The sequence below is a fragment of the Typopeltis vanoorti genome, chromosome 13, assembly GCF_054136105.1.
Source record: "Typopeltis vanoorti isolate ZY-2024b chromosome 13, IOZ_Tvanoo_1.0, whole genome shotgun sequence".
NCBI classification, from domain to species: Eukaryota; Metazoa; Arthropoda; class Arachnida; order Uropygi; family Thelyphonidae; genus Typopeltis; species Typopeltis vanoorti.
In genome coordinates this window covers 14,599,081-14,626,852 of record NC_143561.1, presented here as the reverse complement: position 1 = coordinate 14,626,852, position 27,772 = coordinate 14,599,081, and the positions used below count along the sequence as shown (strand labels likewise).

General features: G+C 34.9%; 1 protein-coding gene across 3 annotated transcripts in view; it reads left to right on the top strand.

The window, feature by feature from the left end:
* Window positions 1-27,772, top strand: part of LOC150099944 (multidrug resistance-associated protein 1-like) — a 491,400-nt gene that overhangs the window by 104,375 nt on the left and 359,253 nt on the right. For all 3 annotated transcript variants that reach the window (XM_090403119.1, XM_090403117.1, XM_090403118.1), the window contains 2 exons: window positions 2,312-2,437; window positions 11,884-12,072. In XM_090403119.1, the coding sequence (XP_090259245.1) occupies window positions 2,312-2,437; window positions 11,884-12,072 (315 nt within the window). The remainder of the gene's footprint in view (window positions 1-2,311; window positions 2,438-11,883; window positions 12,073-27,772) is intronic.

Genomic DNA, 27,772 nt, shown 5'->3' with positions numbered 1-27,772 from the left:
GGGGTAACCCATAGCTAGTTCTTTTTGTTCCCAAAATTTGTTTTACTTAAGCCAACCTGTTTATGAAAAATTTCAAAACTGATACATTAAAAAAAAAAAACTATTAGATTAGAAGAAACCAAACATTTGGCTGTTACATTGATATTTTTGCTATTTGGTCAGGAACAATGGACAAGTTACTTTCAAAGATTATCTGTACTGACATCCCAGTATAAAATTACCAGTTTTCCTGGATAAAGCTTATCTTTTTTTGTTTACAGAAAACCCCACGATGGGAAGATTTTTAAATCCACTTCACAACATTCATTACAAAAGATGAGCATAATTAACTTTGAGATAGAGCATATATATCAAGCATTTTAATTAAAAGGAATAAAGAACTGCACTACTTGAGACAGAACCTTGCATTTAATGGTTATGGACCTGCAAAATTCTTGATACCTCCTGTAGCTCCCTTAAACAAGATTTTAAGAATGCAGTCATACCACCTTACATTAAGAATGTTAGACAAAGTGTCTACATTTCTTAACAAGTATATCAAATGGCTATTTTATCTTAGCAAAAAATCTCAAGATCATATGAAAAAAAACCCAGTGATCTTGGAAAAAAGAGGACAGCACAAATCAGGTTTGGCATTCCACACAACTGCCATAGGCCATCAAGTAGTTTGGCAACAAACAGAAATGCCATATCAATCATTCTTTTTACAAGGAAGTTTAAAAAAGCCTCAAATGATTAGGATTCTCACACAATGTAATAAAAAATAATCTAACACCATGTATGATGTCACAATGTGATAGCAATAACTAGCAGTGTTCCAACACTATACAGTAATGAATTTAACATTTGTAATAGTAACCCAGCTCCTAGGAGCTGGGTTTCACATTATGAGGAAATATCGAGAATAGTGATCGGCACTTGCTCCACCCTTACCATGAGTTGCCTCAGTGTTGCACACCCTAAAAGGTCAGTTGTAACACTATCAAGGTATTTGCTTATGCTTGGACTTGCCGAACTTCATATATTTACTATATTCGGCATGAAACTACGAGTTTCTTATTCAGCTATGAAACAATATCAGATGTAATATCCCTTAACTTAAATAAGTTTATGTTGCCAAATTGAAGCCTTTGGCTCTTCATATAATTTATTAGGACACTTTCTTGGCAATTCTCATAGTAGGGTATATGCAAGTTCTGTTTGCTACCAAACTTGGTATTTCTAGGTCTACCTACTCACTGATGAGACCTCAAAGGTTGAAACCAGTCTGGGTAGTGACCTTCTCTCACTCATAATGTAGAATAGTAATACAGCTCTTAGGAGCTGGGTTTCACATTATGGGGAAATAGCAAGAATGGTGATCGGTGCTTGCTTCACCCTTACCATGAGTTGCCTCAGTGTTGCACTCCCTTTAGGGTCAGTTGTAACACTATCCAGGTATTTGCTTATGCTTGGACTTGCTGAACTTTATATATTTACTATATTCAGCATGAACTCTTAGTTTCTTATTCAGCTATGAAACAATATGGGATGTAATATCCCTTAACTTAAATTTGTGTTCTGGTTTCTCATTTGTAAGTTGAGGTTATAACATTTAACATGTAATTATTTAGTCTTTTGTTGTGTAAAACTTTTCTATTAGTATTCCTGATGTAAGTTTGACTGGTAAAACTTGTCAGGCTTATTTTAATTTGCTTATTTTTTTTATTAAACTACATTAATGTACCTCAATACCAAAAGCTTCCCACTGCTAAACCACAAACTTAAGTTGTTTTCAGTTATTCATCTTTTTCATTTCTGTCTTTTGGTCTATTTTTATGGCAGAAAAAAAATCTGCAAGTTCTCAGCTCCAGTATAAAGTTTATTCCTGAACTTTGTTCATTTGTAGTGCTAATTCTCTATAGGTTAAACAACCAATTGTGTAATGGGATTATCATAAAAACAAGTTTTAATATAAGGTTTATGCTTGTCTTAGATACTATATATTTTGGTTATTCTATTTAGCCTGACATATTCTAACTTGGCATAACTTTTTATGTGCATAAAACTACTAAATGATAAATTATTTGCCTCAATCTTGCAATAATGGAAAATGAGTGATAATCTTAACTGTGAGCATGGTCACATTCTGCAAGTACGTTGACATTTTGGTAATGTCAACTTGGTCACGGATTCATTTATTAGATTAATTTATAAATCATGTATATAAATGTCAGTATTAGAACTTCTATGGAATTCAATTAGTTTAATGCAGTACAGCCAGAAATGCTGGTATTGTCATTTTTCTAACAAGTAAAAAAAAAATTTTCAGAGTAATATGGAAAGGTTGTAGACAGAGGCTGCAACTTCAGCATCTTCCTCCCCTTTGCACAGAGATGACAGCAGTTACTGCTTCAAAGACATTTGATAATGTATTGGAAAAAGCACAGATACAACAGTAAGTAATTTGCATACTTAATCTATTATATAATATTACACACCTATGATATAATATTAAAAATTATCACATGGCACCTTTTTAGAGTCTGACAATTCATCACTGGATTCCTTTTTACAATATACTGACTTGTAATCTACTGTGCTATAAAGTACAGCAGTGATCACCAGAATGGGACCTTTATCTAAAATTCATAGAACACTGCTCCCTCTTAGTGAAAAGTAACAGTAGCCTAATGTAAATTATATTTACCCAACTGTTGTCTTCAGGTTAATCTAGTTAGAAAAACTAAATTCAGTTTATTGAATGTTAAGCTTCAATGTCCCTATTCATCAGTGTTAAGAAATTAAGTGATTTTAAGTGTCTAGGTTTTAGACCACTTAAGCTAGATTATCTGGGATTGATTAATATATGAACTAATTCCCAACATATGATTGGAACTTGATTTGTACATCAGACCTAATGTGGCATACTAGATCCAGATTTGATCTGTTCACATAAAAATCAGAATCTTATTACATCAGTGAAATGGGCTTCATTTTTGACTCTAGCCCATAAAAAAAGGTTAAACCTATAATACATTAGTACTGTGGATTGACTGTTTTTTATTTTTGAAATATTCATCTAAATTTCATCACTTCCATATAAAGAAACCCTACTCTAGACACCAAATGTCACTTTTGAGCTGTTTCAATCCTCTGATAATTGTAGTGGTGGGCTCTTGATGGTTATATGAAATTCATGTCACCTAAACATTCAATTATCTATGCCTATAGTGCAAGATTTAAATGTGCATGTAACCTGTTGGTTTTGTTCTGCAAACCATCCAGGTTGGTATTTTGGAATGATTTAAACAGAATTAAAACTTTAAATAGATCAAGCGGGTTAGATATTGATGTGATTCTAGTTAAATATCCCAACTGCTGCATTGTATCACTAAGCTAATTCTGTTAAGGTTAACTTGATATTGTCAGCTCTTCTCATTCACAACTTGCCTTTCTTCCTAATATCTCTTGCATCACTCAGCATATTCAAGTTATACTTAAATTATTTCAGTATAAACAAGCAAAAGTTTGTTTGGGGAATGTTCAACCATGCTCTACATACACAAGACACTTCATGAAAAGAATTAGTTCTAGCATTTCATCTGTCAGACATTACAAAAATATAAAATTGTAATGCAAAGCAATACATAATAAAGGAAAGCATTCACATAAAACTTAGTTTAACTAGAAGGGTACTTTGAGTACTCAGAGTACTTTCCAAGAAGTTTAACACATTACTTATTTTGGTTTTTAAGGTCATTACAAATTCTAAAAATACTTCTCTAGACTCGCTATAATAGAGCATTATTTTTTCCCATGTTGATTCTGTATGAAGTGTCAAGAGCATGGTCTACTAGCTCTGACTGACATTTGATTACATGTATTTTATATTCTACCAGTCTTTTTCATAGTGAAAAAAGATTCTATACACATCATGAACAGAGTGGTACTTAGAAAAATGGATAATGACTGTCAATTTCAAATGGGGTTTAGAGGAAGTGCAATTTTGACTGTTCATTAAGCATCCCATACACAGGGAGCTGTAATAACATTACTATAATCTTTTTTATTACGTGTTGCCTCCAACGAGTCCAAAGACTCAAGGGAGGGTACCTACTTTCCATCTTCACCACTCAATCCACAAACTACAGTGAACTGCATCATTACACTAACACCATCTACTGCCCACCATTAGTATTTTCACAATTGCAAACATCCATGCCCGTGGTGGGATTCAAAACTGCAGCCTTTCCACTGGAGAGTGGATATGTTAACTACCTGGCCAACCAGTCCTTTTTCCAAAGATCAAGGATTAGGTGAGAGTCTGGAATTGTAGCCATTAGATAAGATGTGGCTGTCATATGGTTTAGTTATAAAAGAAGACTCAGTAGAACAAAGATTGGCTACTGTTTCAGCAATACTCTTTTTTTTTTGAGAGGGGATGATGAAAGTTCAAATATCTGTAGGTAGATTTTCTGTGTACTATAAAAGTTATCATTTGAGATCTTGCTAAGGTGTCAAGAATGGCTAGGCTGTTATTGGTTTCCGTTGCTATAGTCATTTTAGGATGACTATTGAGGTGGAGGAAAAGTAACATTTGGGCCATCAGGCCAAATAGCATAATCAACAATAACATAATCAATGAGACTTTTCTTATTCCTAGCCTCTTCTCTCCATATGAACTTGTGCACATTTTTATGTTGGAACATGGTGTTAGTAATAACCAGTCCATGTCCTGAGCAGAAATCCAACAGATATTTGCCATTATTATTAGCTTTGCTCTTTTCTCCAAATTTTTGGAGAAAAGAGCAATTTGGAAATTAATTTGGACATAGGTCAGAAGCCCTGGTTGGTTCTCTGCATTCCTTTAAAGGCTATGTGGAGGTCTCCTCTTAGTTATACAGCTTTGACCCTTAAGCACCCCAAAATATTTGCAGTTTGCTCAAATATTAACAGTACATCCAGATGGTTCTTCGGCAGCAAGATGGTTGCCTTTCTAGAAATATCATCTTAGATCCCATGATCTTGCCTAATAATAAATTTAGTTTAATTATTTATCCAAATGTGAGCAAACAAAGTTTGCACCTGAAAGTATCTTCAGGACTAGGGTAAGGTAGTACAACACCAGGCAACTCGTTACAAAGGTGGAGCAAGCTAACATCACTCCTATCTCAGTATCTCCCATAATGCAAAACACATCTTCTTGCAGATATGTATGATGTTATGCATTAAGGGAAGGGCCACTACCCAGACTAGTTTTGATCTTTATTGAGGTCTCCTCACTGGGAGCCAGGCCCAAATGGTACCAGGCAGAAGTATTAGCAAGGTCATCTCAACCTATAGGAGTTGCCAAACAGTGTGCCATCCTTTTATAAATTTATCTCCACTTGGTCTGGCTCCCACTGAGGAGACCTCAATAAAGGTAGAAACTAGTCTGGGTAGTGGCCCTTCCCTTAATGCATAACATTATACATATCCTCAAGGAGATGGGTTTTGCATTATGGGAGATTCTGAGATAGGAGTGATGTTAGCTTGCTCCACCTTTTGTAACAAGTTGCCTGGTGTTGTACTACCTTACTCTAGTCCTGAAGATACTTTCAGGTGCAAACTTTGTTTGCATCTGAAAGTATTAGTCCAAACAAAGTTTGCACTAATTTTTGTTATATACTATTTTTGTTATAGTATAATATAACATAATAATGTTATAATACTAAATTTATTATAGTCTAACCAAGTGAAAAATAAACTTTCAACATCTTGCCTAATAATTTATTAGATGGTACACTTCACAAAATGCATAAACACCTTTAAGATTTAATTTTTGACCATGTGCATTTTATTATGGAGTAGATTTTACTTGGATTTGGTATTTGAAATCCTCAAACAACTTGAATTTTTTTATTTTCAATCTTCTGGGGCAACAAGACATGTCAACACTGGTTTTCTGTAAATTGAGTGAACAAAAAAGTCAATTTTTATGCTATTTGAAAAGCACTGCAAAAATTATAAATAGTTCAATAACAAATTGGTACATGAGGACTGGTCAAAAAAAGAAGTCAGTAATGAGCTCATCAAAGTACCTCAGAGTGCTAGAGCAGTTTTTATACTACTTATAATGGTGCCTAGGAGCTCAGTTGGTAATAAACATTGCTCCTGCAAAGTTCTTGCCCCCAAGTTTTGGGAAAGGAGGGAGAGATGAAGAGCAGCATCTTCACCAGAGCATCCCAAACATCCTCAATAGGATTAAGGTCAAGAGACCTGGCTGCCAGTCTAGACATGAGTCTTTCTAGACAATATTTGTCCATAAGCCTTGCTCAGTGAAGACAAATTTTTGCCTTGTAGGATAAATGTCTCTCCTATCATATACAGATGAGCATAGGGAATCACAACCTAAGTTGCAGCATTCATAGTTCTGCTAGGAAGTACATACAGGTCAGTCCATATAACAAGATGCCTCACCAAATCATCATACTATCTGCACCATGAGTGTTCCTTTGACAGATAGAGATTTGACTTTGTAAAGCAAATCAGGACTTGTCTGACACTAAGACCAACAGAGGGTTGTCTGTTTGAAATGGCCAGGTTCCATGTCAACTATTCCTTCCTGTGACCAGGGGGGAAAGCACATGGACTACTGGTAACCCAGCATATAGGCTATCTTTGTGAAGCACTCAGTGGAAGTAATAGATATCATGACAAATTGGTTCCATTCAGTGAACCATAGAACAGCTTGCATGCAACCATTTGGCTACCTGACTTTGGCTAGCTTCTAGTTTTATAATAGTTCACCATCTGTATTCATCAGTTAAATGTCTCTCAGCTATGTCCAAGAATTTTGCTGTCATGAATTGTCTTCGCACTCCAGACACGAAACACAAATCACTCCAACATCCACTTTTATGCCTTGGCTCATTTTACATATACTGCCGACAGCACCACTCATTTGTGTATGATAGTTGCATTGTTACATAATCTACCTGTCTTTCATGTGATGTTTTTCCTTTTCTCGAGTAAAATTTTTCTTTGTTTCCTGATTTATTGGAAACGTGTTGCCACAGTCCTGTTTTGACTTAGTGAAATTTAATCTTCATGAATGCAAAATTTACATGCTGCTTTGGTTAAGCAGATTTTTTTACTAGAAAAGCTTGACAAAAAGAACTATACTGTTATAACTGCTTTGGCAGGAAATGATTTGGTGGGTTTTTGTTAGCTGTTAAGATATGTCCAACTTGGTTTTGAGCAATCATTTTTGTGGAAAAATTTGGCAAAAAGTGTAGAATGCATAATTAAAAACAAGGTAATACATATAAAATATTAATCCTTTTGATCACCTACTTATGCTATGTCTTAATTTTAAAACTGTATTTAAAACTTTAAAATTTAAAACTTTAAAACTGTATTTAGCAAGAAAGTAACTATTTTGTTTATGAAAGGAATTCATTGTTATTAAATTCTATTTACAGTAAATTGTTTTAATGATAAATTGTCTTAGAAATTATTCTGAACTTTTTTTTTCAATGAATTTGCTTTAGATTAATTGCCATTCATTAAATTGTTTGACTGGTTCATTTGAAGTGCCATTGAAACTCATATTCATGAAACCATCTTATAATGCACAACACACTCAAAGTTGGTTCAAACCTCCCAGTATTAGATTTATAGAACTATCATTGTCTAGTCCAGGTTGGCAAAGTGGTCAATATCAACCCCTGGGGAGATCAATGTGACTATCCAATTTTGATTAAAAAAAAAAAAAAAGTCTAGGGGTCAATAAATATGACTATTTTGAGTAACACCTAGTAAACATGCAACTATTCATCAAACACATTCTACTCATTAACCATTCCAAGTAAATCAATAAAATGCAAGTAAATTTTTAATGTTCTTTATATAATAAGTATTTTCTTTAAATTTCTAAAAATATTTCTTATCAAGAAGCAGAAAGGAAGTAAAAGGGTGAAGGAATTATTTTTAAATTGAGAAATTTATTGTTAACATTTATTTAACATGATATGGAGGGGTTGATGTGATGGATCAAGGATTCCATAGAGGGGTCAATGGTCTAAAAAGTTTGTCAACCTCTTGTCTAGTCTCATTGCTCTATCTGAATTATTTATTTCTGATTATTAATTTATTTTCACGGTATTGATAACACAGAATAAGAATTTTTATTAACTTATTTGCTGATATTTTGTTAGTATATCCAGTATCTTCAGAGCACAAACAGTTTGTCACAGTATGCAAAACAATTTTGGTATAATAGTGGGAATAGTTTAAAAAAAATCTTAGCAGACAACTCAAGAAACTAAGGTAAATTAGGTGCCATCTATGTTGGAAAAAGTATTAATTAGATTTTAAAATGTGTCTCCATGCATGATCCCCATAGGACAGTTTGTGAATATCAGTTCTTTAGCTTATCTATGGGGCCAACATATTGCATGATTGATTCCTTGTGTGAGCAAGATTAATGCATTCTTTAAGATGCCATAAATTGTGATCATATATCAAAATCAAGACTTGACTAAAAATATGGCAAGAATAGCAATTGCAGAAATGATTATTCACAACCTGGAGATTGGGGTTCGAGGTTATATGGTGAGTGGTTGGTGCAATTTAGTGCTGGTATAAAATTGATTTTTGGTGTTTTTTGTGTTTTTTCCTTAGAAAATTGGTTTTATAGAACGATTTTCGTGTTTTTAAAGTATTTTGCATGTCTTTATAACATGTTTTATTGGGGCTGTCCGCTAGAGGGATTCGTAGTGTGTAGTGTTTGTGAAAGCTCCAGATAAGATGAGTATTATTTTCAGTTATCGTTGATAAATTTATTAATATTGCATAGTTTTGTTTGCCTTGCATCTCTTGGTGCATCTTTTTGTGTTTTTGGTGTGTTTATAATTTGATAAAATACGTTGCAAGTAAGTATGGCGCCAGTACAAAGGAAAATGGCAGGCCAGTAATGATGGTTTGCCATCTTTATCAAAGAACGGTAGTATAAAAGAGATGATTCAGTGTACTAGCTGTGAAATGTACGCTTTGCAGAGTGCAGTCGGAGTGTGGTTAGATGATAATAAAGGAGTGAATATGTGTAGAAAATATAGGGAGAATGAGAAATTGAAGAGTTTGGATCGTGAGTGTGATATTTTTGTCAAACCTCAGAATGAAGAAAATAGGGATATGACAAGAAACAGCGAGGTTGTACCAGAGAATTGAGAGTGTGAATGATAGTATTAATGGTTTTACTGAGAATAAAAAAGATGAGATAGACTCAATGAGTGAGATCGCATTATTGAATGGCGCGATACAAAGGGCAAAACAGCAGCTAGAGCATATGAGCAAAAGTCGACTGAATGAACCAGCCAATAATAAAAAGTATGACAGGAAAAATAGACATGAGTGTGAACATGAACAAAATGAAGGATAGAGTGCTGTATGGAGACTAGTTAGTACAAGGTGTGATAATAGAGGATTTGACAAAATTGTACCAATCTGATGCAACCATAAAGGATGTAACTGAGTATTAAAGAGCAAAAGGAAAGGGTGAAAGAAATGATTGTTGTGGCAGGTATAAATGATTTGAAAGGAGACAAAATGGAAATGATAGAAGACCTGAATGAATTGTTTGAGGTAGCAAAAGAAAAGAGTGAGAGTTAGAATGATTAGTCTTTTGCCATGGTAAAATGACAGTGAAATGTTTAAAAGGAGGGCCATAATTGCGAATGACTTTATGCATGACGAGTGGTGTGGAATTTGTGGACGTGTGGAGCGAGTTCAATGGGCAAAAGGATCTGTATAAGATGGATGGCTTGCATTTGAATGGTTACGGTGTAAGAAGACTTGAGAAAGTGTTGCTGAATGTGGTGGATGTGCAAATTCAGGGAAACTAGATTTATTAAGGGGGGTAGATATACATTGCAGAAACGAATGTACCAGTAGATTATACAGGAATTGTGGTAAATGAAGTGGAGGTGAGTAGTTTATTGCATAACCTCAATGCCAATACATCTGTGGGATTGGATGGTATACCAGCTCATGTTGTATGAGAAACAGCTAAAGAATTGTCAGTACCCTTGACCAGTTTGTTTAATTTGAGTCTTGGTTCTGGGTTAGTCCTGAGGGGGTGGAAAGAGGGGAAAATAGTTCCACTGCATAAAGGTGATTCCAAGACTGCTGTTGTAAATTACCGACTGATTATCATATCAGGAATCATATTCAAGGTCTTAGAGAAATTAGTCAAGAAAAGAATACAAACACCCTCCCAACTTTCCTTCAAACACCCTCCTATCCATCTCACCAACCCTAGATATAGGGTTGGTGAGATGGATAGGAGGGTGATTGAAGGAGAGATACCAGAGTGGTTTATTCAGGAGTGGAGTCTAAAAAATGGCTTGTGACTAGTGGAGTGCCACAGGGCTCTGTTCTTGGACCACTGCTTTTCAATTTGTTCATCAATGATATAGGAAGGGATTTGAGAGGAAGTGTTCACTTGTTTGCTGATGATGCAAAGTTGGGTAGAGCAATTATGAGTGCACAGGATGTCAATTTTACAGGATGATTCGAATAGTTTGGAGGACTGGGCTAGGAAAAATGGATGTCAATTTAATGTGCCAAAGTGTAAGATTATGCACTTTGGGGTGAAAAGAATAGCAGCAGTATATTGCATTGGTGGAACTGTACTCCAGGAGATTGAGGCCAGGGATTTGGGAGTGTTGGTGGATAGGGAATTGAAGTTTAGGGGGGGCACATTGCAAAAGTGACTAAAACAGCTCACCAAATCACTTGGCTTCTGAAAAATACTTTAACATGCAGAGACAAACAAGTTGTTGTTCCTCTGTATCGAGCCTTGATAAGACCCCATCTGGACTACTGTGCCCAGTTATGGGCACCAGGGTTTCTTCGTGATGGGGAGGAAGTGGAGAGGATCCAGAGACGAGTGACCAAGATGATAGCAGGTCTGTGGAATGAACCTTATGAGAATAGGTTGAAGATTTGTGGGTTGCAGAAATTGGTCAATAGGCGAAGGAGAGGTGATATGATTGAGACATTCAAATTACTGAAGGGCTTCTATAAGATTGATCCAGAAGATATTTTTGAAAATATGACTGGTGGTGGGAGGACTAGGGGCCATGAATGGAAGCTGGGCAAGAGCATGGTTGACAAGGGTGTTAGAGCTAGGTTTTTACTTGGAGAGTAGTGAATGAGTGGAATAAGCTTCCAGAGTATGTTGTTGGTGCTACGACTGTGAATGAGTTCAAGGCAAGGTATGATAGATACTGTGTGAATGTCGAATAGTTGTTCTTGACATGATGTTAGGGCCTCCCTCAATGAGTCTGTCGACTCCTTGGAGTTGCCCGGAACAATAATAACCTGAATAATAGAAATTTTGATACTTGCCCACTGAAACCTTAATGAATGGCACTAATAAAGGGCAAAAATATACCATCTCCTGGGCATATTTTGTCATACATGCACTGAGTCTTAGATGCCAAAGAATGAATTATGATTCTCATTTTTAAATTTTAGAGTATATAATATTTGGTGGCTGTGAAATATTTTAATATATATTTTATTTTTATGATTAAATTCATATCTTGCATTTCATATATATTTTTTTACAATACCAAATTAAAACTTATGCTTTAATCTATTTTATTACTGCAGTCTGAATGCATCTGTTTTTCCTAAAATTCTTGTAATAGCACTATACTGTTAACAGTATAGAACACCTTCAAAAAAGAGGTATATCATAATGAGAATTCTAAGAGAGGTAACTGAATTGAATATTTTTATTACTATACTATTGCAATATTGTCACTGAACAATGGCTTATACATTTATTTATTTTGAATAAATAATAAACTTTACATTTTTTTTTAAACATTAAAAAAATTCTCTTTCTGTTAGCACACCCATAGATACATCAGAAGACACCCATGATAATGTACGTTTGATAGATTCCAATAAACAACTGAAGAAAAGGAAAATCCCATTGCTGAAAGCTGTACTTAAGACAGGCGGAGTGTATTTAATCATTGCATCATTTCTGGAATTTCTTTCTATTGGATGCACTTTTTTATTTCCAATTATTTTATAGTAAGTACTTAGTCAATTGCCATTTACCTAAAGAATACTAAAACCATCACCCTCTCCCCAACCTTTCTAACCTAAATCCATAATTTCTGCTAGTTGAATCTTCATATTCCCTCTTGATTTGCTGTAACTTATACTTCTAATTTGAATGCTAAATTTCAGAATGGAAAATTGTACAATGAGATTTTATGCCTAAGATTCTAATAGAATCCTCCTTGGGATCATAAAGATTTGATCAATAACTAATTTTTTCATTTGAAAGGGCACCTGATGCAAAGCTGATTTTCATCTTTGCAGGTGCTCCTGTTGTATGCTTCTCTGGAGGCTTGATCTCTGAAGATCAGATGCATCATTCAGCTCATTAACAGTCTACTCATTCCTCCTTTTCCAGAAACTTTACCTTCTGTTACTGTTTTCAGAAGTTCTTTCAATGTGTCAAAAGTATTTAAACTTTCTTCTGTCAATAAGGAGCTTTAAAGTTTTACTGATACTTCCTAGCATTCATCTGTTTCTGTCTTTCAAGTATGTCTTCAGCCTTCTGTAACACTATCTCTAAAGAAGCTCTCCTTTTCCTATCAGACTTCTTTGGGTTCCAAGTTTCATATACAAGTCACTGTAAAAACAGCTGCATCCAAAATCCTTAACTTTGTTCCTGTGGAGATAGATCCATCGTTCCAGATTTTAGACAAGTCTGTTTTTAACCATTCCTAATTTTCTAATGTTTTCTGAACAATAATTCTTTAAACCACCTATCAAAGACCTAAGAATATACCACTATATGTCCATCTTTTGTCTAATGACTTCGTCACCTTGTAGTGCATAAACAATATATTACCAAAACGCTCTTTAACAGTCCCATGCTGACACTCATGAAGAATACTACTATTGACCTAATCCCCACTAAATGCTTTACAATAACCATCATGGGTTTAAGGGGAGATGATATTTTACTAACTTATGTGCTAACAAGGTGATGAATATTTTGGACATGGGAAATGCACATGCAGTAGTGTACTTGGATTTTGCAAAAGCTTTTGATAGGCTTCCACATGACAAATTAATAAATTGAGACAGATAACAGACTTCAGAGTTGGATCAGTGGCTAGCTGTCAGATAGGCATCAGAAAGTTGTATATGATGCCATTGTTTGAGGCCTTGATCAGGCCACATATGTATTAATGTCAGAACCTGGTTGCCAGGTTTTCATGGTGACATGGATATGTTGGAATAGGTCCAGAGAAGACTCACAAAGGTTCAGTGATCTTTAGAACTTGAAAGTGAGAGGGAGAGATAGAACAAGAGGCCATTGCTAGAAACTGCATAAAGAGGGACTGAAGAGCAGGTTCTTTGCATGGTGAGTAGAATGCTTTGCCTGAGTATGTTATGAATGTAGACACATTGAATAATTTTAAGGCATTAGGAGTCTTTAAAAGACTTCACTCATCATGAGAGGTATAACAATGTACTTCTCATGAGTGACTCCATCAGGATTGGATGTTAATCTCAGCCACATAAGCTGCAAATCATAGGCTAATCTAAGTGTTTTGTCATCTTCTCCCTTTGTGAAATAGTAATTTTACCTTCTTTCCACTACTTGGTAACTTATCCTGTTGTAAGACATAAAAACATTGGCAAAAGTGCCATGAACTCCCTGCAGAATTCCTTCAAAACAGTGATTTGTCATGCTCTACTGCTTATATCAAGAGTATGCAGTACCTCTTGCTTACCTGCCAGTTTTCTCTGCCACACCAACATGCCATCTACACCCAAGTATCTGGTGTCATTTAATGAAGATCATCTTGATAAGTTGTTCATTGGATACCTCAACTCTATTCTCTGCAGCTGTCCATCTTCTATTTTCATCCATTTACAAACCAAACATGGAACATTGTTGATAGTAATGTTTTCTTTCTGGTGCAGGACACCAGCGTGTACAGAGGATTTGAAATTGGAAGTGATCACTATTTAGTCTTGAGCAGGATAAAATTGAATTTCATCATACGTATATCAAGGATTTAGGCCTAGTATGGCCTGTTCCGGCCTTAGAAGTCATCGTTGAATCATTTAAGAGGACGTCCTGGTTTTCTTTTTCCTAATGGCTTGTACTTTAAGGCTTGTTTTGGTAATCTTTCTGTTTTCATTCTTTGAACGTGTTCCATCCATCTATGTTTATGTTTTTTAATTTTTTCAATTACTGGTTCGTTCTTGGTTTAATTCTTTCATAATATCTTCATTTCTTTTGTGATCAAATAGGGTATACTTTGCAGTTTTTCTCATAAACTTCATTTCTGCTGTTGTTAATCTTTGTCTTTTTGTTTATTGTTCAGATTTCGCTTCCATACATTAAGACCGGTAGGGCTAATGTATTGTATACTTTTAGCCTGGTTTGTTTTTGAACTAAGTTTGGTTTAAATATAGAGTTAATTACTCCTGTTATTTTTAAATATTTTGCAATTTTTACATTTATCTTTTTCATTTTCATAAGTGATCATACATCCTAGGTAGTTAAATGAATTCACCTGTTCTAAGATCTTGTTATCTAATACTATTTTAGTTCTTGCTGGATCTTGTCCTTTAAAGGCCATAGTTTTTGATTTTTCTGTTGATATTATCATACCATAATCCTTGGATATCTCATTTAGATTTAAAATAGCTTTCTGTAAGTTATCTTCAGAATTTGTAATTATTTGGTCGTCTGCAAAGAGGAGAGTGTTTAAGTTAACTGTAGGTGAAAGTTTAATTTTTACTCCATTTTATTTCATTTAAGTAGATATTAAAGAGTTGCTAAGAGGGGACATCCCTGTCAGACCCCTTGGTTTATCTCTTTTGTATATGATAGCTCATGATTTAATCTTATTTGTATTTGATTATTTTCATATATACTTGTGACAGCTTTTAGGATATTATTTGGTATTTGTCTTTCTTTTAATATGTTAAATAATGTTTCTTTTAACTTTGTCAAATGCATTTTTCAAAGTCAATAAATGCAATGTGTTTCTAAATTATATTCTCTTTTCTCTATTATTAATTTTAGGCAGAAGGCTGGGTCTATACATGATCGTCCTTTTCTAAATCCATTTTGTACCTCTAGAATAAAGTTTTTGGAATATTTCATTAGTTTGTTATTTAAGATTCTGCTGTATATTTTGTAACATGAATTTAGTATACTGATACTGCTATAGTTTTTAGGGTCATCTCTATTACCTTTCTTAAAGATAGGAATCGCAATTGCTTTTTTCCATTCTATTGGGGGGAATACCAGTTCAGTAAATTTTATTTAAAAATAATAAGAGTCTTCCTTTGAATCTTGTTCCTGCATATTTATATAGTTCTGAACCTAGCTTATCTTCTCCAGGTGATTTTCCCTTTCTTGTTTCTTTCAGGCTGATTTCTAATTCTTCAGTTATTTCCTTTTCATTTTTGTTAATTGTTTGCCAGTTGTCTTTTTTAAAATATTTGTCTGTCCATAGTTCTGTGTAGTAATTTTGAAATTTTTCTAATTTCAATTCAGTGTTTAATTTTGTTTTCTTTGGTATCTACATTTAGGTGTTTCAAAATCTTATATACATTGGGTCTTATTTTATATAAATCATGTTCTAAATTAGAAACAAATTTATTCAATGATTCTGTTTTTTCTGACTTCTCTTTTAGCTATGGCTCTTATTCTTTTATATTCTATTTCATCTTCTAATCTTTTACTGCTTAACCATTTGTGATAGGCTTCTTTTTGATTATTTCTTTGATTGTATCATCCCAGATCTTCAGTTTTTTTTATTGAATTTTTTGGTCTTTCCTAAGCTTTCATTTGCTGCTGCATTTAGTATTGTTTTTATATTAAGCCATTCTATTTCTTCATTTTGTTTTATTTTATCTAGATACTGGTTAATTCTTTGTTCATATAGCCATTGTACATTTGTGTCATTCAATAGTCTAGTTTTATAAACAAATGTTTCAATTTTTCTTTCTGTTCTTGTTACTTGTAGCCATTTAGGTGGTAATCTTAATTTTATTTTAACAAGGAAGTGGTCACTGCTTATTTCATATCCTCTGTGAACTCTAACATCTAGTAAAAATTTTGTCTTTTCATTTAATATGAAGTAATCTAATATTGATTTTCATCCTCTTGCTGCCCAAGTATATTTATGTATGTCTTTGTTTATAGAAGGAATTCATTATTTTTAGGTTATTATAAACTACAAAGTCAATCAATTTTTTACCATTTCTGTTTAGAGTGTGTTCTCCATGTATTCCTATATTATTATTAATTTTTGTGTTTCCAATTCTTACATTTAAGTCTCCTGCTAAAATTATGTAATCATTTTTATTTATTTTATTATATATGTTTTGTAGCTGATTATAAAAATCAATATTATCCTGTTCTCTTCCTTCTTCTGGGGCATATAAACAGATTATTGTTAAATAGCCTCTATCTATTTTTATTCTAGCTTCTATTACTCTTTCATTCCATAATTTATGTTTTAACTGTTTTGAAAGGGAGTTATGAATCCAAATCATGACTCCTGCTTGTGCTCTTTGGTCTCTGTCGACTCCACTGTATATCACATTAAAATTTTCAATTTTCATAGTTCCTTTTAATTTCTTTTTTGTTTCAGTGATTACTGCTATTTTAAAATTTCTTTCATTTAATAACTGGTCTAATTCTATTTCTTTATATGCTATTCCTCTTACATTCCAGTTTGCTATGTGTATTATATTTTGTCGTTTCCATTTTCGTTTTCCCATTTCCATTCCAGGGTCGTTTCCCATAGATTCAATCAGATTATCTTTCTGTCAGCTTAAAAGTATGGTTATGTTCTCCATGTCAGGGGACTAGCCTGACGATGGAATAGTTCAGTGGTAGGGCTGCTACCTTAAGGCTTCTGAACTCGCCTTCTTCCGAATTTAAACCCATAAGAGGAATAGGGTATATTGAAGGGGAAAGGGTAGATTATAGAAGAAATATAATAAGGTTTATAGAGAGGACATAGTTGTAAGGCCAGAAATGAAAAGACCCCATGGCCCTCGCAGTACTCTAATAGCACAAGGGTCATAAAGTAAGAAGAGTTGGCTGATAAGGCCTTATAGGAAAAATTAAAGTAAGTGGGTCTTCCTCAAAGTAGGAGAGGAGAGATCCAGCTAGGGGTCCATGGGAGTGCCACTTCCCTTACAATCAAGATGATTGGCCCTGTTGGTCCACGAGTCCTTATTCAGTATATTCGGACCACCCCACCATATATACACGCACGCGCATGTACACCCACACATGGTGGGCTCCCCTATCCCCCACCCAGGGGACATGCTCTCTAGGGGTTACAGGGTCACCTGAGAGATTTCATATTGAAAAGAATAACAATTAAAGTTTTAAAGCAAATAAAAGTTGAGCAGCTTTCAGATGTGAACTGTAGACTAAAATACACAAACATTATTGAAGAAAAAATGAGAGTTTGAGAACAGCAGCCAAACCCTAAAGAAAACCCTGATTGATTCAGCAAGAGAGGCATGTGGTGAGGTTGTCTGCAAGGATAGAAAAATCATAACTCCATGGTAGACATAGGAAGTTAAAGAGGCAGTGAAGCATATCAAAAGTTCCTGGCAAATAAGTCGGCTTGTGCTCTTAGAGAATACGGAGACAAATGTAAGAAAGCTAAACACTGTAAAACTAGCTAAACAAAAGTCATGGAGGACTTCAGTAAGAACATAGAAAATAATTATCAAGGTGGCAAGATATTCTGGAGGTTGTTGAAAAAGCTTAGAAATGAAGGAAAGAGTGCTGTAAAAGGAGTTAGAGATGATAAAGGGGACATGAAAACAGGAGAAAAAGATATCTTTGAAGTATGGAGTGATTACTTTGAAAAATTGCTAAATGAAAACAAGCAGTGCTGACAGCACAGTGGTAAGAAACACTCAACACGCATGTAGTCAAGAATACGTATCCATACTTGAAATAGAAAAAGCCATCAAAGGCTTGAAATGTGGAAAGGCAGCAGGAGTAGATGACATTTGACCAGAAATGCTGAAGTATGGTGGTATAAAAGTCGTACAGTGGCTGCACTATATAGTTCAGAAGGCCTGGATAGTGGGAGGAGTTCCAGATGATTGGAGTAGAGCTCTCATAGTACCCATATATAAAAAGGGAAATAAAACTGAATGTGAGAATTAGAGGTATTGCCCTACTGAGTGTTCCTGGCAAGATTTATGCAAGTATACTTGAGAAATGGTTGAGAAGAATTGTGAAAGAAAAGCTTCATGAAGAACAAGCTGGGTTCATGCCAAATGGAGGCTGTCAGGATCAGATCTTTATTTTATGACAAATAGTTGAAAGCATGGGAATATAACTAAAATCTATATTTAAGTTTTGTTAATCTGGAAAAGGCATATGACGAGGTGCTAAGAGAGAAGCTATTCAATATGCTATAGTTTATGGTGTCAATGTGGCATTATATCAACCAATACTACTTAGTCTTTATTTGAGTTGTAAGTCTGCAATTAGAATTGAAGTACAGGAAGATGGTTTAATGTTAAATGTGGTGTGAGACAAGGATGTACATTATCCCCTCTGTTATTCATTATCTATATGGATCACATTATGAAGGAAAGTGGTATTAAACATATCAGAATTGGAGATTTTAATGTCAGCTCTTTGCTTTATGTGGAAGATTTTGTACTTCAAAATAAATCAACCATAAGTTTGCAAGATTCCCGACTAAATTGAATAACGGTTGTAATAGATATGGTATGAAGATCAGTAATAAAATGACAAAGACAATGAAAATAGGCAGAAACATTGAAAAGATCAACTGCATTGTGAATGGAGAAACATGTAGAACAAGTAAAACATTTAGACTACTTAGGCATGATTTTTAGTGAAGATGGTAAATTAAATATGGAAATAGGCAACAGAATCAACAAAGATGGTATGGCAGGAAGTCAATTGAATAAATTCATATGGAATAAGAGAAATTAGTCAGAACACTAAATTAGCTATATACAAGACGGTGTTCAAACCAGTTTTAACTTATGGATCTGAATGCTGTGTCAGAAGTAAAACACTTGACCAAAGACTAGAGACCACAGATCTCAGTCCTGAGAAAGATTAGAAGCATAAACAGATGGTATCGATGGCAATACCATATTAAAAACGAGAATATTAGGAAAGAACTTGACATTGTCAGCATCCAGGAATACATTAGCAGAGCTAATCTCAGGTGTTATGGTCACTTAAATAGAATGGGTGACGAAAGATTAGCAAAACAAGTGTTCTCTTCCAGGTTGGCAGGAAAATGACCCAGTGGAAGACCAAGATATGGGTGGATTGTTACTGTACAAAGTCCTTAGATGATAGAAATATAAGATCTGATAATGTTGGAGTCTTGACAAGTAACAGACTAATTTGGAGGAAAATTGTAGGTAGGAAGTTAGTAATGAGGTAAATTTTTCTTGTCGTACTATCATATCCTGTACACCCCTTGAGGCTACATAGCAGGAATTTGATGACATGAAACATTTTGAAGCCATTTCAGGTCTTGAGTATATAGGGTGACAGTCTTGCATCAGATGATAAAATTCATCTCCCACCTAAAGAATTACATCCGTCCTCACAGTGCAATTCAAACACATAGCCTATTGATAGATATGCAGATACATTAACCACTCAACTAACCAAACTGGCCTATACTAAAACTTCATAACGTAATATCCTTCTTGTTCTATTTGTTAGAAACCTCTTGTCACTGGCAAAATGTCAGCTCCTATAAGTCCACATAAGGGTAACTAGTTCTGCTAAACTCATTATTGAAACTCCTACTTGAGATTCAAACTGAGTTTGAAGTGCTTGACTTCAGGCTACAGGCACCTCTGGAGTCCTAAAACTCATTATGGAAGATCCAAACTATCAACACAACATTATCTGACCTTCATGGAGTTCCTCCTCGTTGGAGGTGCACACTATTGCACACAAAGCTCATCTAACCCTACCTTAAACTGGTTCTTTGAGTCTACATTGACAACATTCAGGCAATGCATTCCACTCATCAACTACTCCATGCAAAGAACATTCTACTTTACTCCTCTGCTCACACCTTCCTTATATTGTTTCCAGGGATGACTTCTTGTTCTACCCCTTCCCATTCTACAAAAAATCTATTCCATGTCAACCTGATGACCCCTGACTAGTTTGTCTGAATCATATTCCCACCTCCTTCTCTCCTGTCCTCTTATTTCAAAGACCACAGACCACCTTTGTGAATCTCCTCTGGATCCTCTAACATTTTGTCACCATGAAAACCAGCAGCTAAATCTGTGTGCAATAATTAAGGCCTGATCAAGGCATTATACAATAGTATCATAACCTCTTTGTCTGCATATCTATTATACCTCTCCTTGAAACCTTAAAGCACAACTGACCCAGGCAGTCAATTCCATTTGCCACTCTCCAAGCAAAAAATTTAGTCTTCATGCCCACTTAATCACACTCTTGGCCAACTTCTAGATATGTCCTCTTGTTTAGTCCCTCTAGCCAACTGAAATTTCCCTTTCATCAATCCTATGAAAGCATTTAACTTGAATGCATCATTCTCCTCTTCCCTTTTTTGCTTATCAACCAACTTTTGCAATCTGCAAACCTAAACCCTCAATCTCTCCTAATGAGAAGCATTTCAGACTACTTGTCATCTTGGTCACCTGCCTCTGGATCCTCTCCACCACTTCATCTCCAAGAAACTCAGGTGACCAGACCTGAGCACAGTAATCCAGATGTGGTTCATATCAAGCCTTTATAAAGAGGAATAACTTGCTTATTTCTGCTTATGTATTCTTCAGTAACCAAGGAATCCTATGAGAGCTGCCCTGGCTAGTTTAGCAATATGCCCTTTAAACTTTAGCTCTATCTTCTACCTCCAAATCCCCTGGCTTCATCAATTTTCTTTGGTACAGTTCCCACAATGTGATACACCACTTGTAATTTTTGTATCCCAAAATGTATAACTTCGCACTTTTCCACATTAATTTGACATCCATTATGTTTTGGCCTGTTCAAATTGTCTTGCAAGTTCTCTATATCACCTTGATCATCAGTAAACTGAATATCTCCTTTCAAATTATTTCTTATAACATTATGTACAATTAACAGTGTCCAAGCAGAGCTCTGCAGTACATCACTAGTTGTCTGGATTCTGCAATTCTGCTCTTCCATATACTACTTTTTGTATCTGTCCAGCCACCCTTTTATCTATCGGTTTCCTATCAACCATAATTTGTTGTTTTGCATAAGTTCCATGTGATATCCTGTCAAATGCCTTTTGCAGAATTCAGCAGTATCATCATGTAGGCATTCCCTTTATCCAACTCAGTTGTACTTAAGTAATATAACTTAACTTTTAAAGAAAAGAAAATTTTAGGGAAAAAAATTATTACTTAAGTTGTGAGTAATCCTTCACAAAGTCATGCTGTCCCTCAGTGTTATTCTTATTCACCCATCTCTCAATTCTCTTCTTGAACAATTTTTCCAGTACTTTTATCACCACTCCTGAGATACTAATTGGTCTATAACTTGCTATCATGACTTAATGTTCTGCTTGCTACTTAAAAATTTAGCTCTTGTCCCTTTTCTTAATTATACTCAACCTTCATGGATGCCTCTTATTCTCTCCTGATTTTCAATTTAACAGAATTGATCAAGATAGACTGAGTGCAAATTGCAGGTACTAGTAAATAAGACTTATCCTGTAACATTCTTTCTGAAGTTCATAGGCTTCTTTATCACATATTTTTTCTTTTTACCAGTACCTGCAATTTGCACAGCCTTTCCTCTTGATCTATAGTGATCTCCTTGCAGTCATGCAGGGCTTTGTAAAGAGGCAAAATGACTTATCCTTGTCTGTTTCAACATTGCAATTATCCTCTGAGTTGTACTAGCAAATTTTGCTATGTGACCTTTGAAATTAAACTTTTTATCCACCATGACATTTTAGTGGATAATCCAGACCAAATTATAAAAAGATGGCGAGGGGAGAAGAACCAGAGGCCTTTACTTGAAAGTTATGTAAAAACATGGTGAAGGGTGCGAGTTTTTTACATGGAGAATTGAGTGAATGGAATGCATTATTAGAATGTTAATGCAGGGAGTATTAAGGATTTCAAAATTCATTGCAATAAACATGTTCTTAGTTGAATGAACCTTCCACAATGAGACTAGAGTAATAACTGCAAATATCCCTAACCTCATCAATTTCTCCAAAAATCCCACTAGTATAATATGCTATTGAAAATTATGCTGAACTGTATAACTTTACACTAATTGAATGGATAGTCATTTGCCCATAGTAAACCTATTCCAGGCATTCTAGAAATGTTGTAAGTCAGCAGCATCTGTATTGTCTTTGCATCATTAAACAGTTAAACCTTTACCTATCAGTTCTGCCAATATCCCTAATGTATAGGGAAAACAAAAATAATCCAAGGACTGATCTCTGGGTACATCATTATTCACCTTAAATCTGATAGATTCATCAAGAAAAGCAAATTCTGAAACTGTTGGTTAATGTAGCTTTGATTTTCAACTGGGAAAACATGAATGTTGTGTTTGAATGAATGTAATTGCTATGTAAGTGAAAAAGTAAAGAAAGGTTTAGAGGAAAAAATTATTAGACACTTCCAGGGAGTCCAAAGACTCATCGAGGGAGGGTACCTTGCTCTACAGCTCTGTCTCTGCCACTCAATCCACTGACCGCAACTACACCAATGCCATCTATTGCCAACCACCACCACCACCACCACTAGCATTTCCAAAAACAATCTCAAACATCCATGCCCATGGCAGGATTCGAAACTGCAGCCTTTTGGCTGGAGAGCAGATATGCTAATCACTTAATGCACTTAACTACAGGATGTATGCAATGTAAAATTTACCTCTACTGAGGTATGCTAAAAATAAGTATTAAACAGTTAACGTGACTGATTTATAATAGAAATGTAAAACTTTTTTTTACTTTTTATGTACGAAGGTGGTCGGAAAAGTTCTTGGCCTCTACCATATATGGCAACACTATTGACAAGATTTTTTTTCTAAGTTGGTACATCTGTCATAAGCATCCATGTGAAATTGCAAGCCATTCTATCAAGTAGTTTGTTTTATACAGCTGTCTGAAGCAAAAGATTTGTTTGTATCCCTTGAAATGGATAAAATTGAGTATCGTGCAGTTATAAATTTCTTAACACCAAAAGAAATTCATTCGAAGTTCGTAAAAGTTTATGGGTACTCTTCTCCTTAGTTCTTGAGAATTAAGAAATGGGCTGCCGAGTTTAAATGTACGTGGCCATACCCTCCTTAGAGATGATCCACGTGAAGGACATCCAAAAAGTGTAATAACACCAGAAATCATTAAGTGCATGATATGGTAATTGGATAACTGAAGAGCCAAAGTGCATAAAATTGCTGAGAATAGGCATTTCAAAATGTGTAGGATATATTTTGCATAAAGAATTGCAAATGAAAAAGCTTTGTGCAAGATGGGTGACCTGCTTGCTCACAGCGGATCAAAAATGCACTTGCATGAAAATCTCTAAACAGTGCTTGGGTCGTTTTAGCAAGAATAAAACTGATTTTTTTTGCTTCAATTTATTACTATGGATGAGACTTGGATTCACCATTACATACCAGAATCCAAACAGCAGTCAAAACAGTGGACAGAAGCCAGTTTTTCAGCTCTAAAGAGTCAGTTCCATCAGCAGGAAAGGTCATGGCATCTGTTTTGGGATGCTAAAGGCATTTTGTTTATTAATTGTCTTGAAAAGGTTAAAACCATAACTGGGGAATATTATTCTGATCTTTTAACCAGACTAGATGAAAAAATTCATGAGAAAAGACCTGGTTTGCAGAAGAAAAAAATCATCTTTCATTAAGACAATGCATCAGGACCTGCCCATAAAGGTGTTTTGGCAATGGGAAAATTAAGGTATCGCCAGATTTGGCTTCCTCTGACTTCTATCTCTTCCCAAAACAAACTCTTCCTCACTAGTCAGCATTTTTCTTCAAATCAACAGGCGATTATAGCTGTAGAAGGGTATTTCTCAGATCTTACTGAGAATCACTACAGAGATGGGATAAACGTATTAGTCTTAAGAGAGATTATGTTGAAAAATAAAAATTTTGAAATTATAAATTCGTTTTTTCATTGTTAGGCCAAGAACTTTTCAGACCAGCCTCCTAAACTTTAGTATAGGCCATAACATTTAATTGCACAATGCACTGTAGCTTTGCATCCCTTTCATGGGTGGAAGTTGAACATCTTTTACGAGGGTGTGCTGAAAGTTGTTATAATCATTGTGAAGGAATTGAGGTGGATCCATGTAACTTATTTTTTTCTACATATTCTTCAGAAAGTGTTATACACTTTTACAACACTAATGCATCATTTGCAATCTTCAGAGAAAAAAATTTTTTTTCCTTGTTGCACAAACCAATCCTCAGCTACATATGACTTTATTGTAATAAATTTTGTTCCTTTCAAGTGTTTCTTTAAATTTCAGAATAGGAAATGGAGCCAAGTCTAGCAAATAGGGTGGGTGAGGCAGACATTGAATGCTCAAGTTGTGTGTTGGGTTTCATGAGCAGGTGTATTGTCCTGCAAAAGCAACATGCCTCTGCTCAGTTTCCTGTGGCACTTTTCCCCTTCTGTACATACTTCAGAGCAGTTTGAATAAACTGCTGCTGTAACAGTTTGACCTTTTTTGAGATACTTGGGTAAGGATTACCCCATTCATTATTCCAAAAGACAATGGCAAGAACCCTTTCCTGCTGACTTGTGTTTGGCACTTTGGCCATGAACCTTCTGTCTCTGTTTCATTGACTGTTGTTTGGTCTCTGGGTCATAGCCTCATCACTGTTTTATCAACAGTCACAATACAAGCCAAAATATTTGTACCTGATTTCTTAACTCCAAATCCCTTGATAGTACACAATCTCTGTTGGTCGGTATTCAAACATTTCGAGACCCACTTAGCTGAGAGTTTCTGCGTGTCCAGATATTGATGGATAATGACCCCAACTTGTTGTCTAAATATCCTCAGAATTGTTGCAATATTTTTGCTGGTATTAGTTGATCATCAAGGATCATGGCATGCACCCCATTGTCTTCTGGTGTAATTGCTGTGGAAGGTCTTCTGACCTGGGGCATCTGTTGTCTCAAGATGCCCAGTTTTAAACTTGGCAACTAATGGATATGCTGAGCTGCATTTCCTGAAGTTGTGCACTAAGTTGATCTTTCTTGCAGTGCAACTTGATGGCCTATATCTGTCTTTGAATTTCTTCAAAACCTTTGTCCTTTTATATATCCTACAAGAACAAATTTATTACAATTCAATGAAACATGGGGGGGGGGTTGATGGGTTTTAAGATGTTTTTTCTTGTGGTTATTTGTTTCTTTAATATCATCTTTGTTCTAGGTGTTTATCAGAACTTTTCAGCTCTCCCCTTCCAACTTAAGAAGTACTTTAAACTTCTCTAAGACAAGGATATAACTTGGATGTAGATACTGTTTTAATTTTTAAACTAAATGCTCATCACTAGACCATTTCTTTCACATATAAATATACTATTGAGTAATTTGTCTAATCTGTGGTCTTGTGTTTTGTATATCATAGATAACTCATCTAACATAGGTATAAAATGAGACTTGTTTGTTTCATGTCTAAATTTAATTTGCACTGAATTTTATTTGTATGCCTAAATTGAACAAATAAAGGTAAATTGGCTATATCCCTATATAGCAGACAAGTCAATTGCATTGTCCATTTTATGGAGGTTACTATACTACTGTCTTTTCTTAAGAAAAGCTACATGGTATACTATAAATCTTGAGTTCAAAGTTGTTGGTAGCTATCAGAAATTTTCACTGGCAGTCTATAATTGAAACCACCAGGAGTGCTCAAGTTATGTCACTCATTCTACCCACGTTACAATTAAGATAATATAATTGGAATTCCACTTAGAATGTATAAGCAGACTCAAATTACAACTTCATTACTCAAGGTTGAAGTATCTCAAATTTACATTGAGTTACTTGGTGGGAAAGACAACACTGTATACTATTAAAGTTTAAACATACTGTATATTTAAACATACATACTCTTGTTATATCAAACTCATAAATACCACAGTAATTTTATATTGAAATATTTGTTATATTAACTTTAATTCTAAAATCCTGTACACCCCTTGAGGGTACATGGCAGGAATTTGATGATGATGATAATTCTAAAATAACACCATACTAGTTTTGACACTTCAGTAGTTTGTCATAGTTTGCTATAATATATCATAGCAAGTTCACATTTTATATGAATCCCATCCATGAACTGTTTTGGACCTTTCATGCTAGCGCTGTGAATGAGCTATGGATTAGGATGATCTATCTTGAGCATTCTGTTTAAAGATGACAGAATTGCTCATTAGTTTCATGGCAGAATCTTTATTTTCTGAAAGATATTAAAATTAATGAATGATTAGTTTGCTCTATAACATCTAGACTTGTGATTGTAGTTCACACTGTTAGGTCTCCAGACTAATTCATTCCATGAGCTTTTTTCTAGCTGATTCTTCCAGAGGAAATAGGGTTTTCTAATCCTGTAATTTGGCAAAATTGGCTTTAATGCTGGTATACATAAATATTAGTAAAATTGTTACTGTAGCAAGCACTCATTATAATACATCCATCATATTCAGTCCCTACTCGAACAACATGCAATGCTTTGCTAAAGGAAGTTTGCTCTAACAAACTATGCACTAAATTTTTATTGTTGACCTAAACACACGAGAAATGTGTGGGGAAAGTGGTTAAGGGAAAGGAATCTAAGTTCCTTGAAAAACTAGTTTCTTTGCAGAAAGCAATATGGGGAAGGCTGTTCCAAAGAATTGGTAGATGGAATGCAGATGTGAAGTTGGTTCTCTACATTGGAAGTTGAACTGTAGATGTTGACTGGTAGTTATATTCTTTTGATTAGTTAAGCATAGGAATTGTAATGGCCATGAAAGTACATATAAACAAGCAGAAACAATGTAGTACCTATGATAAGAGAACTGAGGTAGTCTGAAAAGGGGAAGGAAATCTATAGAAAATTTCCCTCTTCTGTATACAATTCTAAAGGTTTTAGGTGTTCTCCCCCCTCCAATGCAGGAATGCTATAAAGGTCAGATTTGGGATTTATTGAGTGTTAGGAGTTGAGCACAAGTATATTGTTTCAGATGAAACAATTCCATTTTTTTGGAGGCTGAGAAAACTGGATGTAATCTTTTTGGGTAATAATAGGACACTCTTGATAGCATTGAAATTTACTATCTTTCATATTTCAATAGTGATTGGTGTTTAACATTGGTCATAGAAGATCTAGAAGCCTAAATCACTTTTTTTCCAAATGAATATCAGAAAAAAATAATGAATTATCAGATTTGATGTATAGAATCAACACTTGAGTACTCAACCCAAGGGGTATGCCAGCCTTCGTTGGGGGGGGGGGGGACATTCACCATAACATCTAATGAAGATAAGAAACTTACAACTACATCAAAGGATGAGAGAGAGATGATGATAAATAGCCCATTTTCCAAAGGTTGATAAGGTTAGCAATGGGAGGTGGGGATTTTTTGTAGAATAAAAATGGCAGAATCCACAGTGACCATAGAAGCTAGCTGTTGACTTTCTCTAATGGA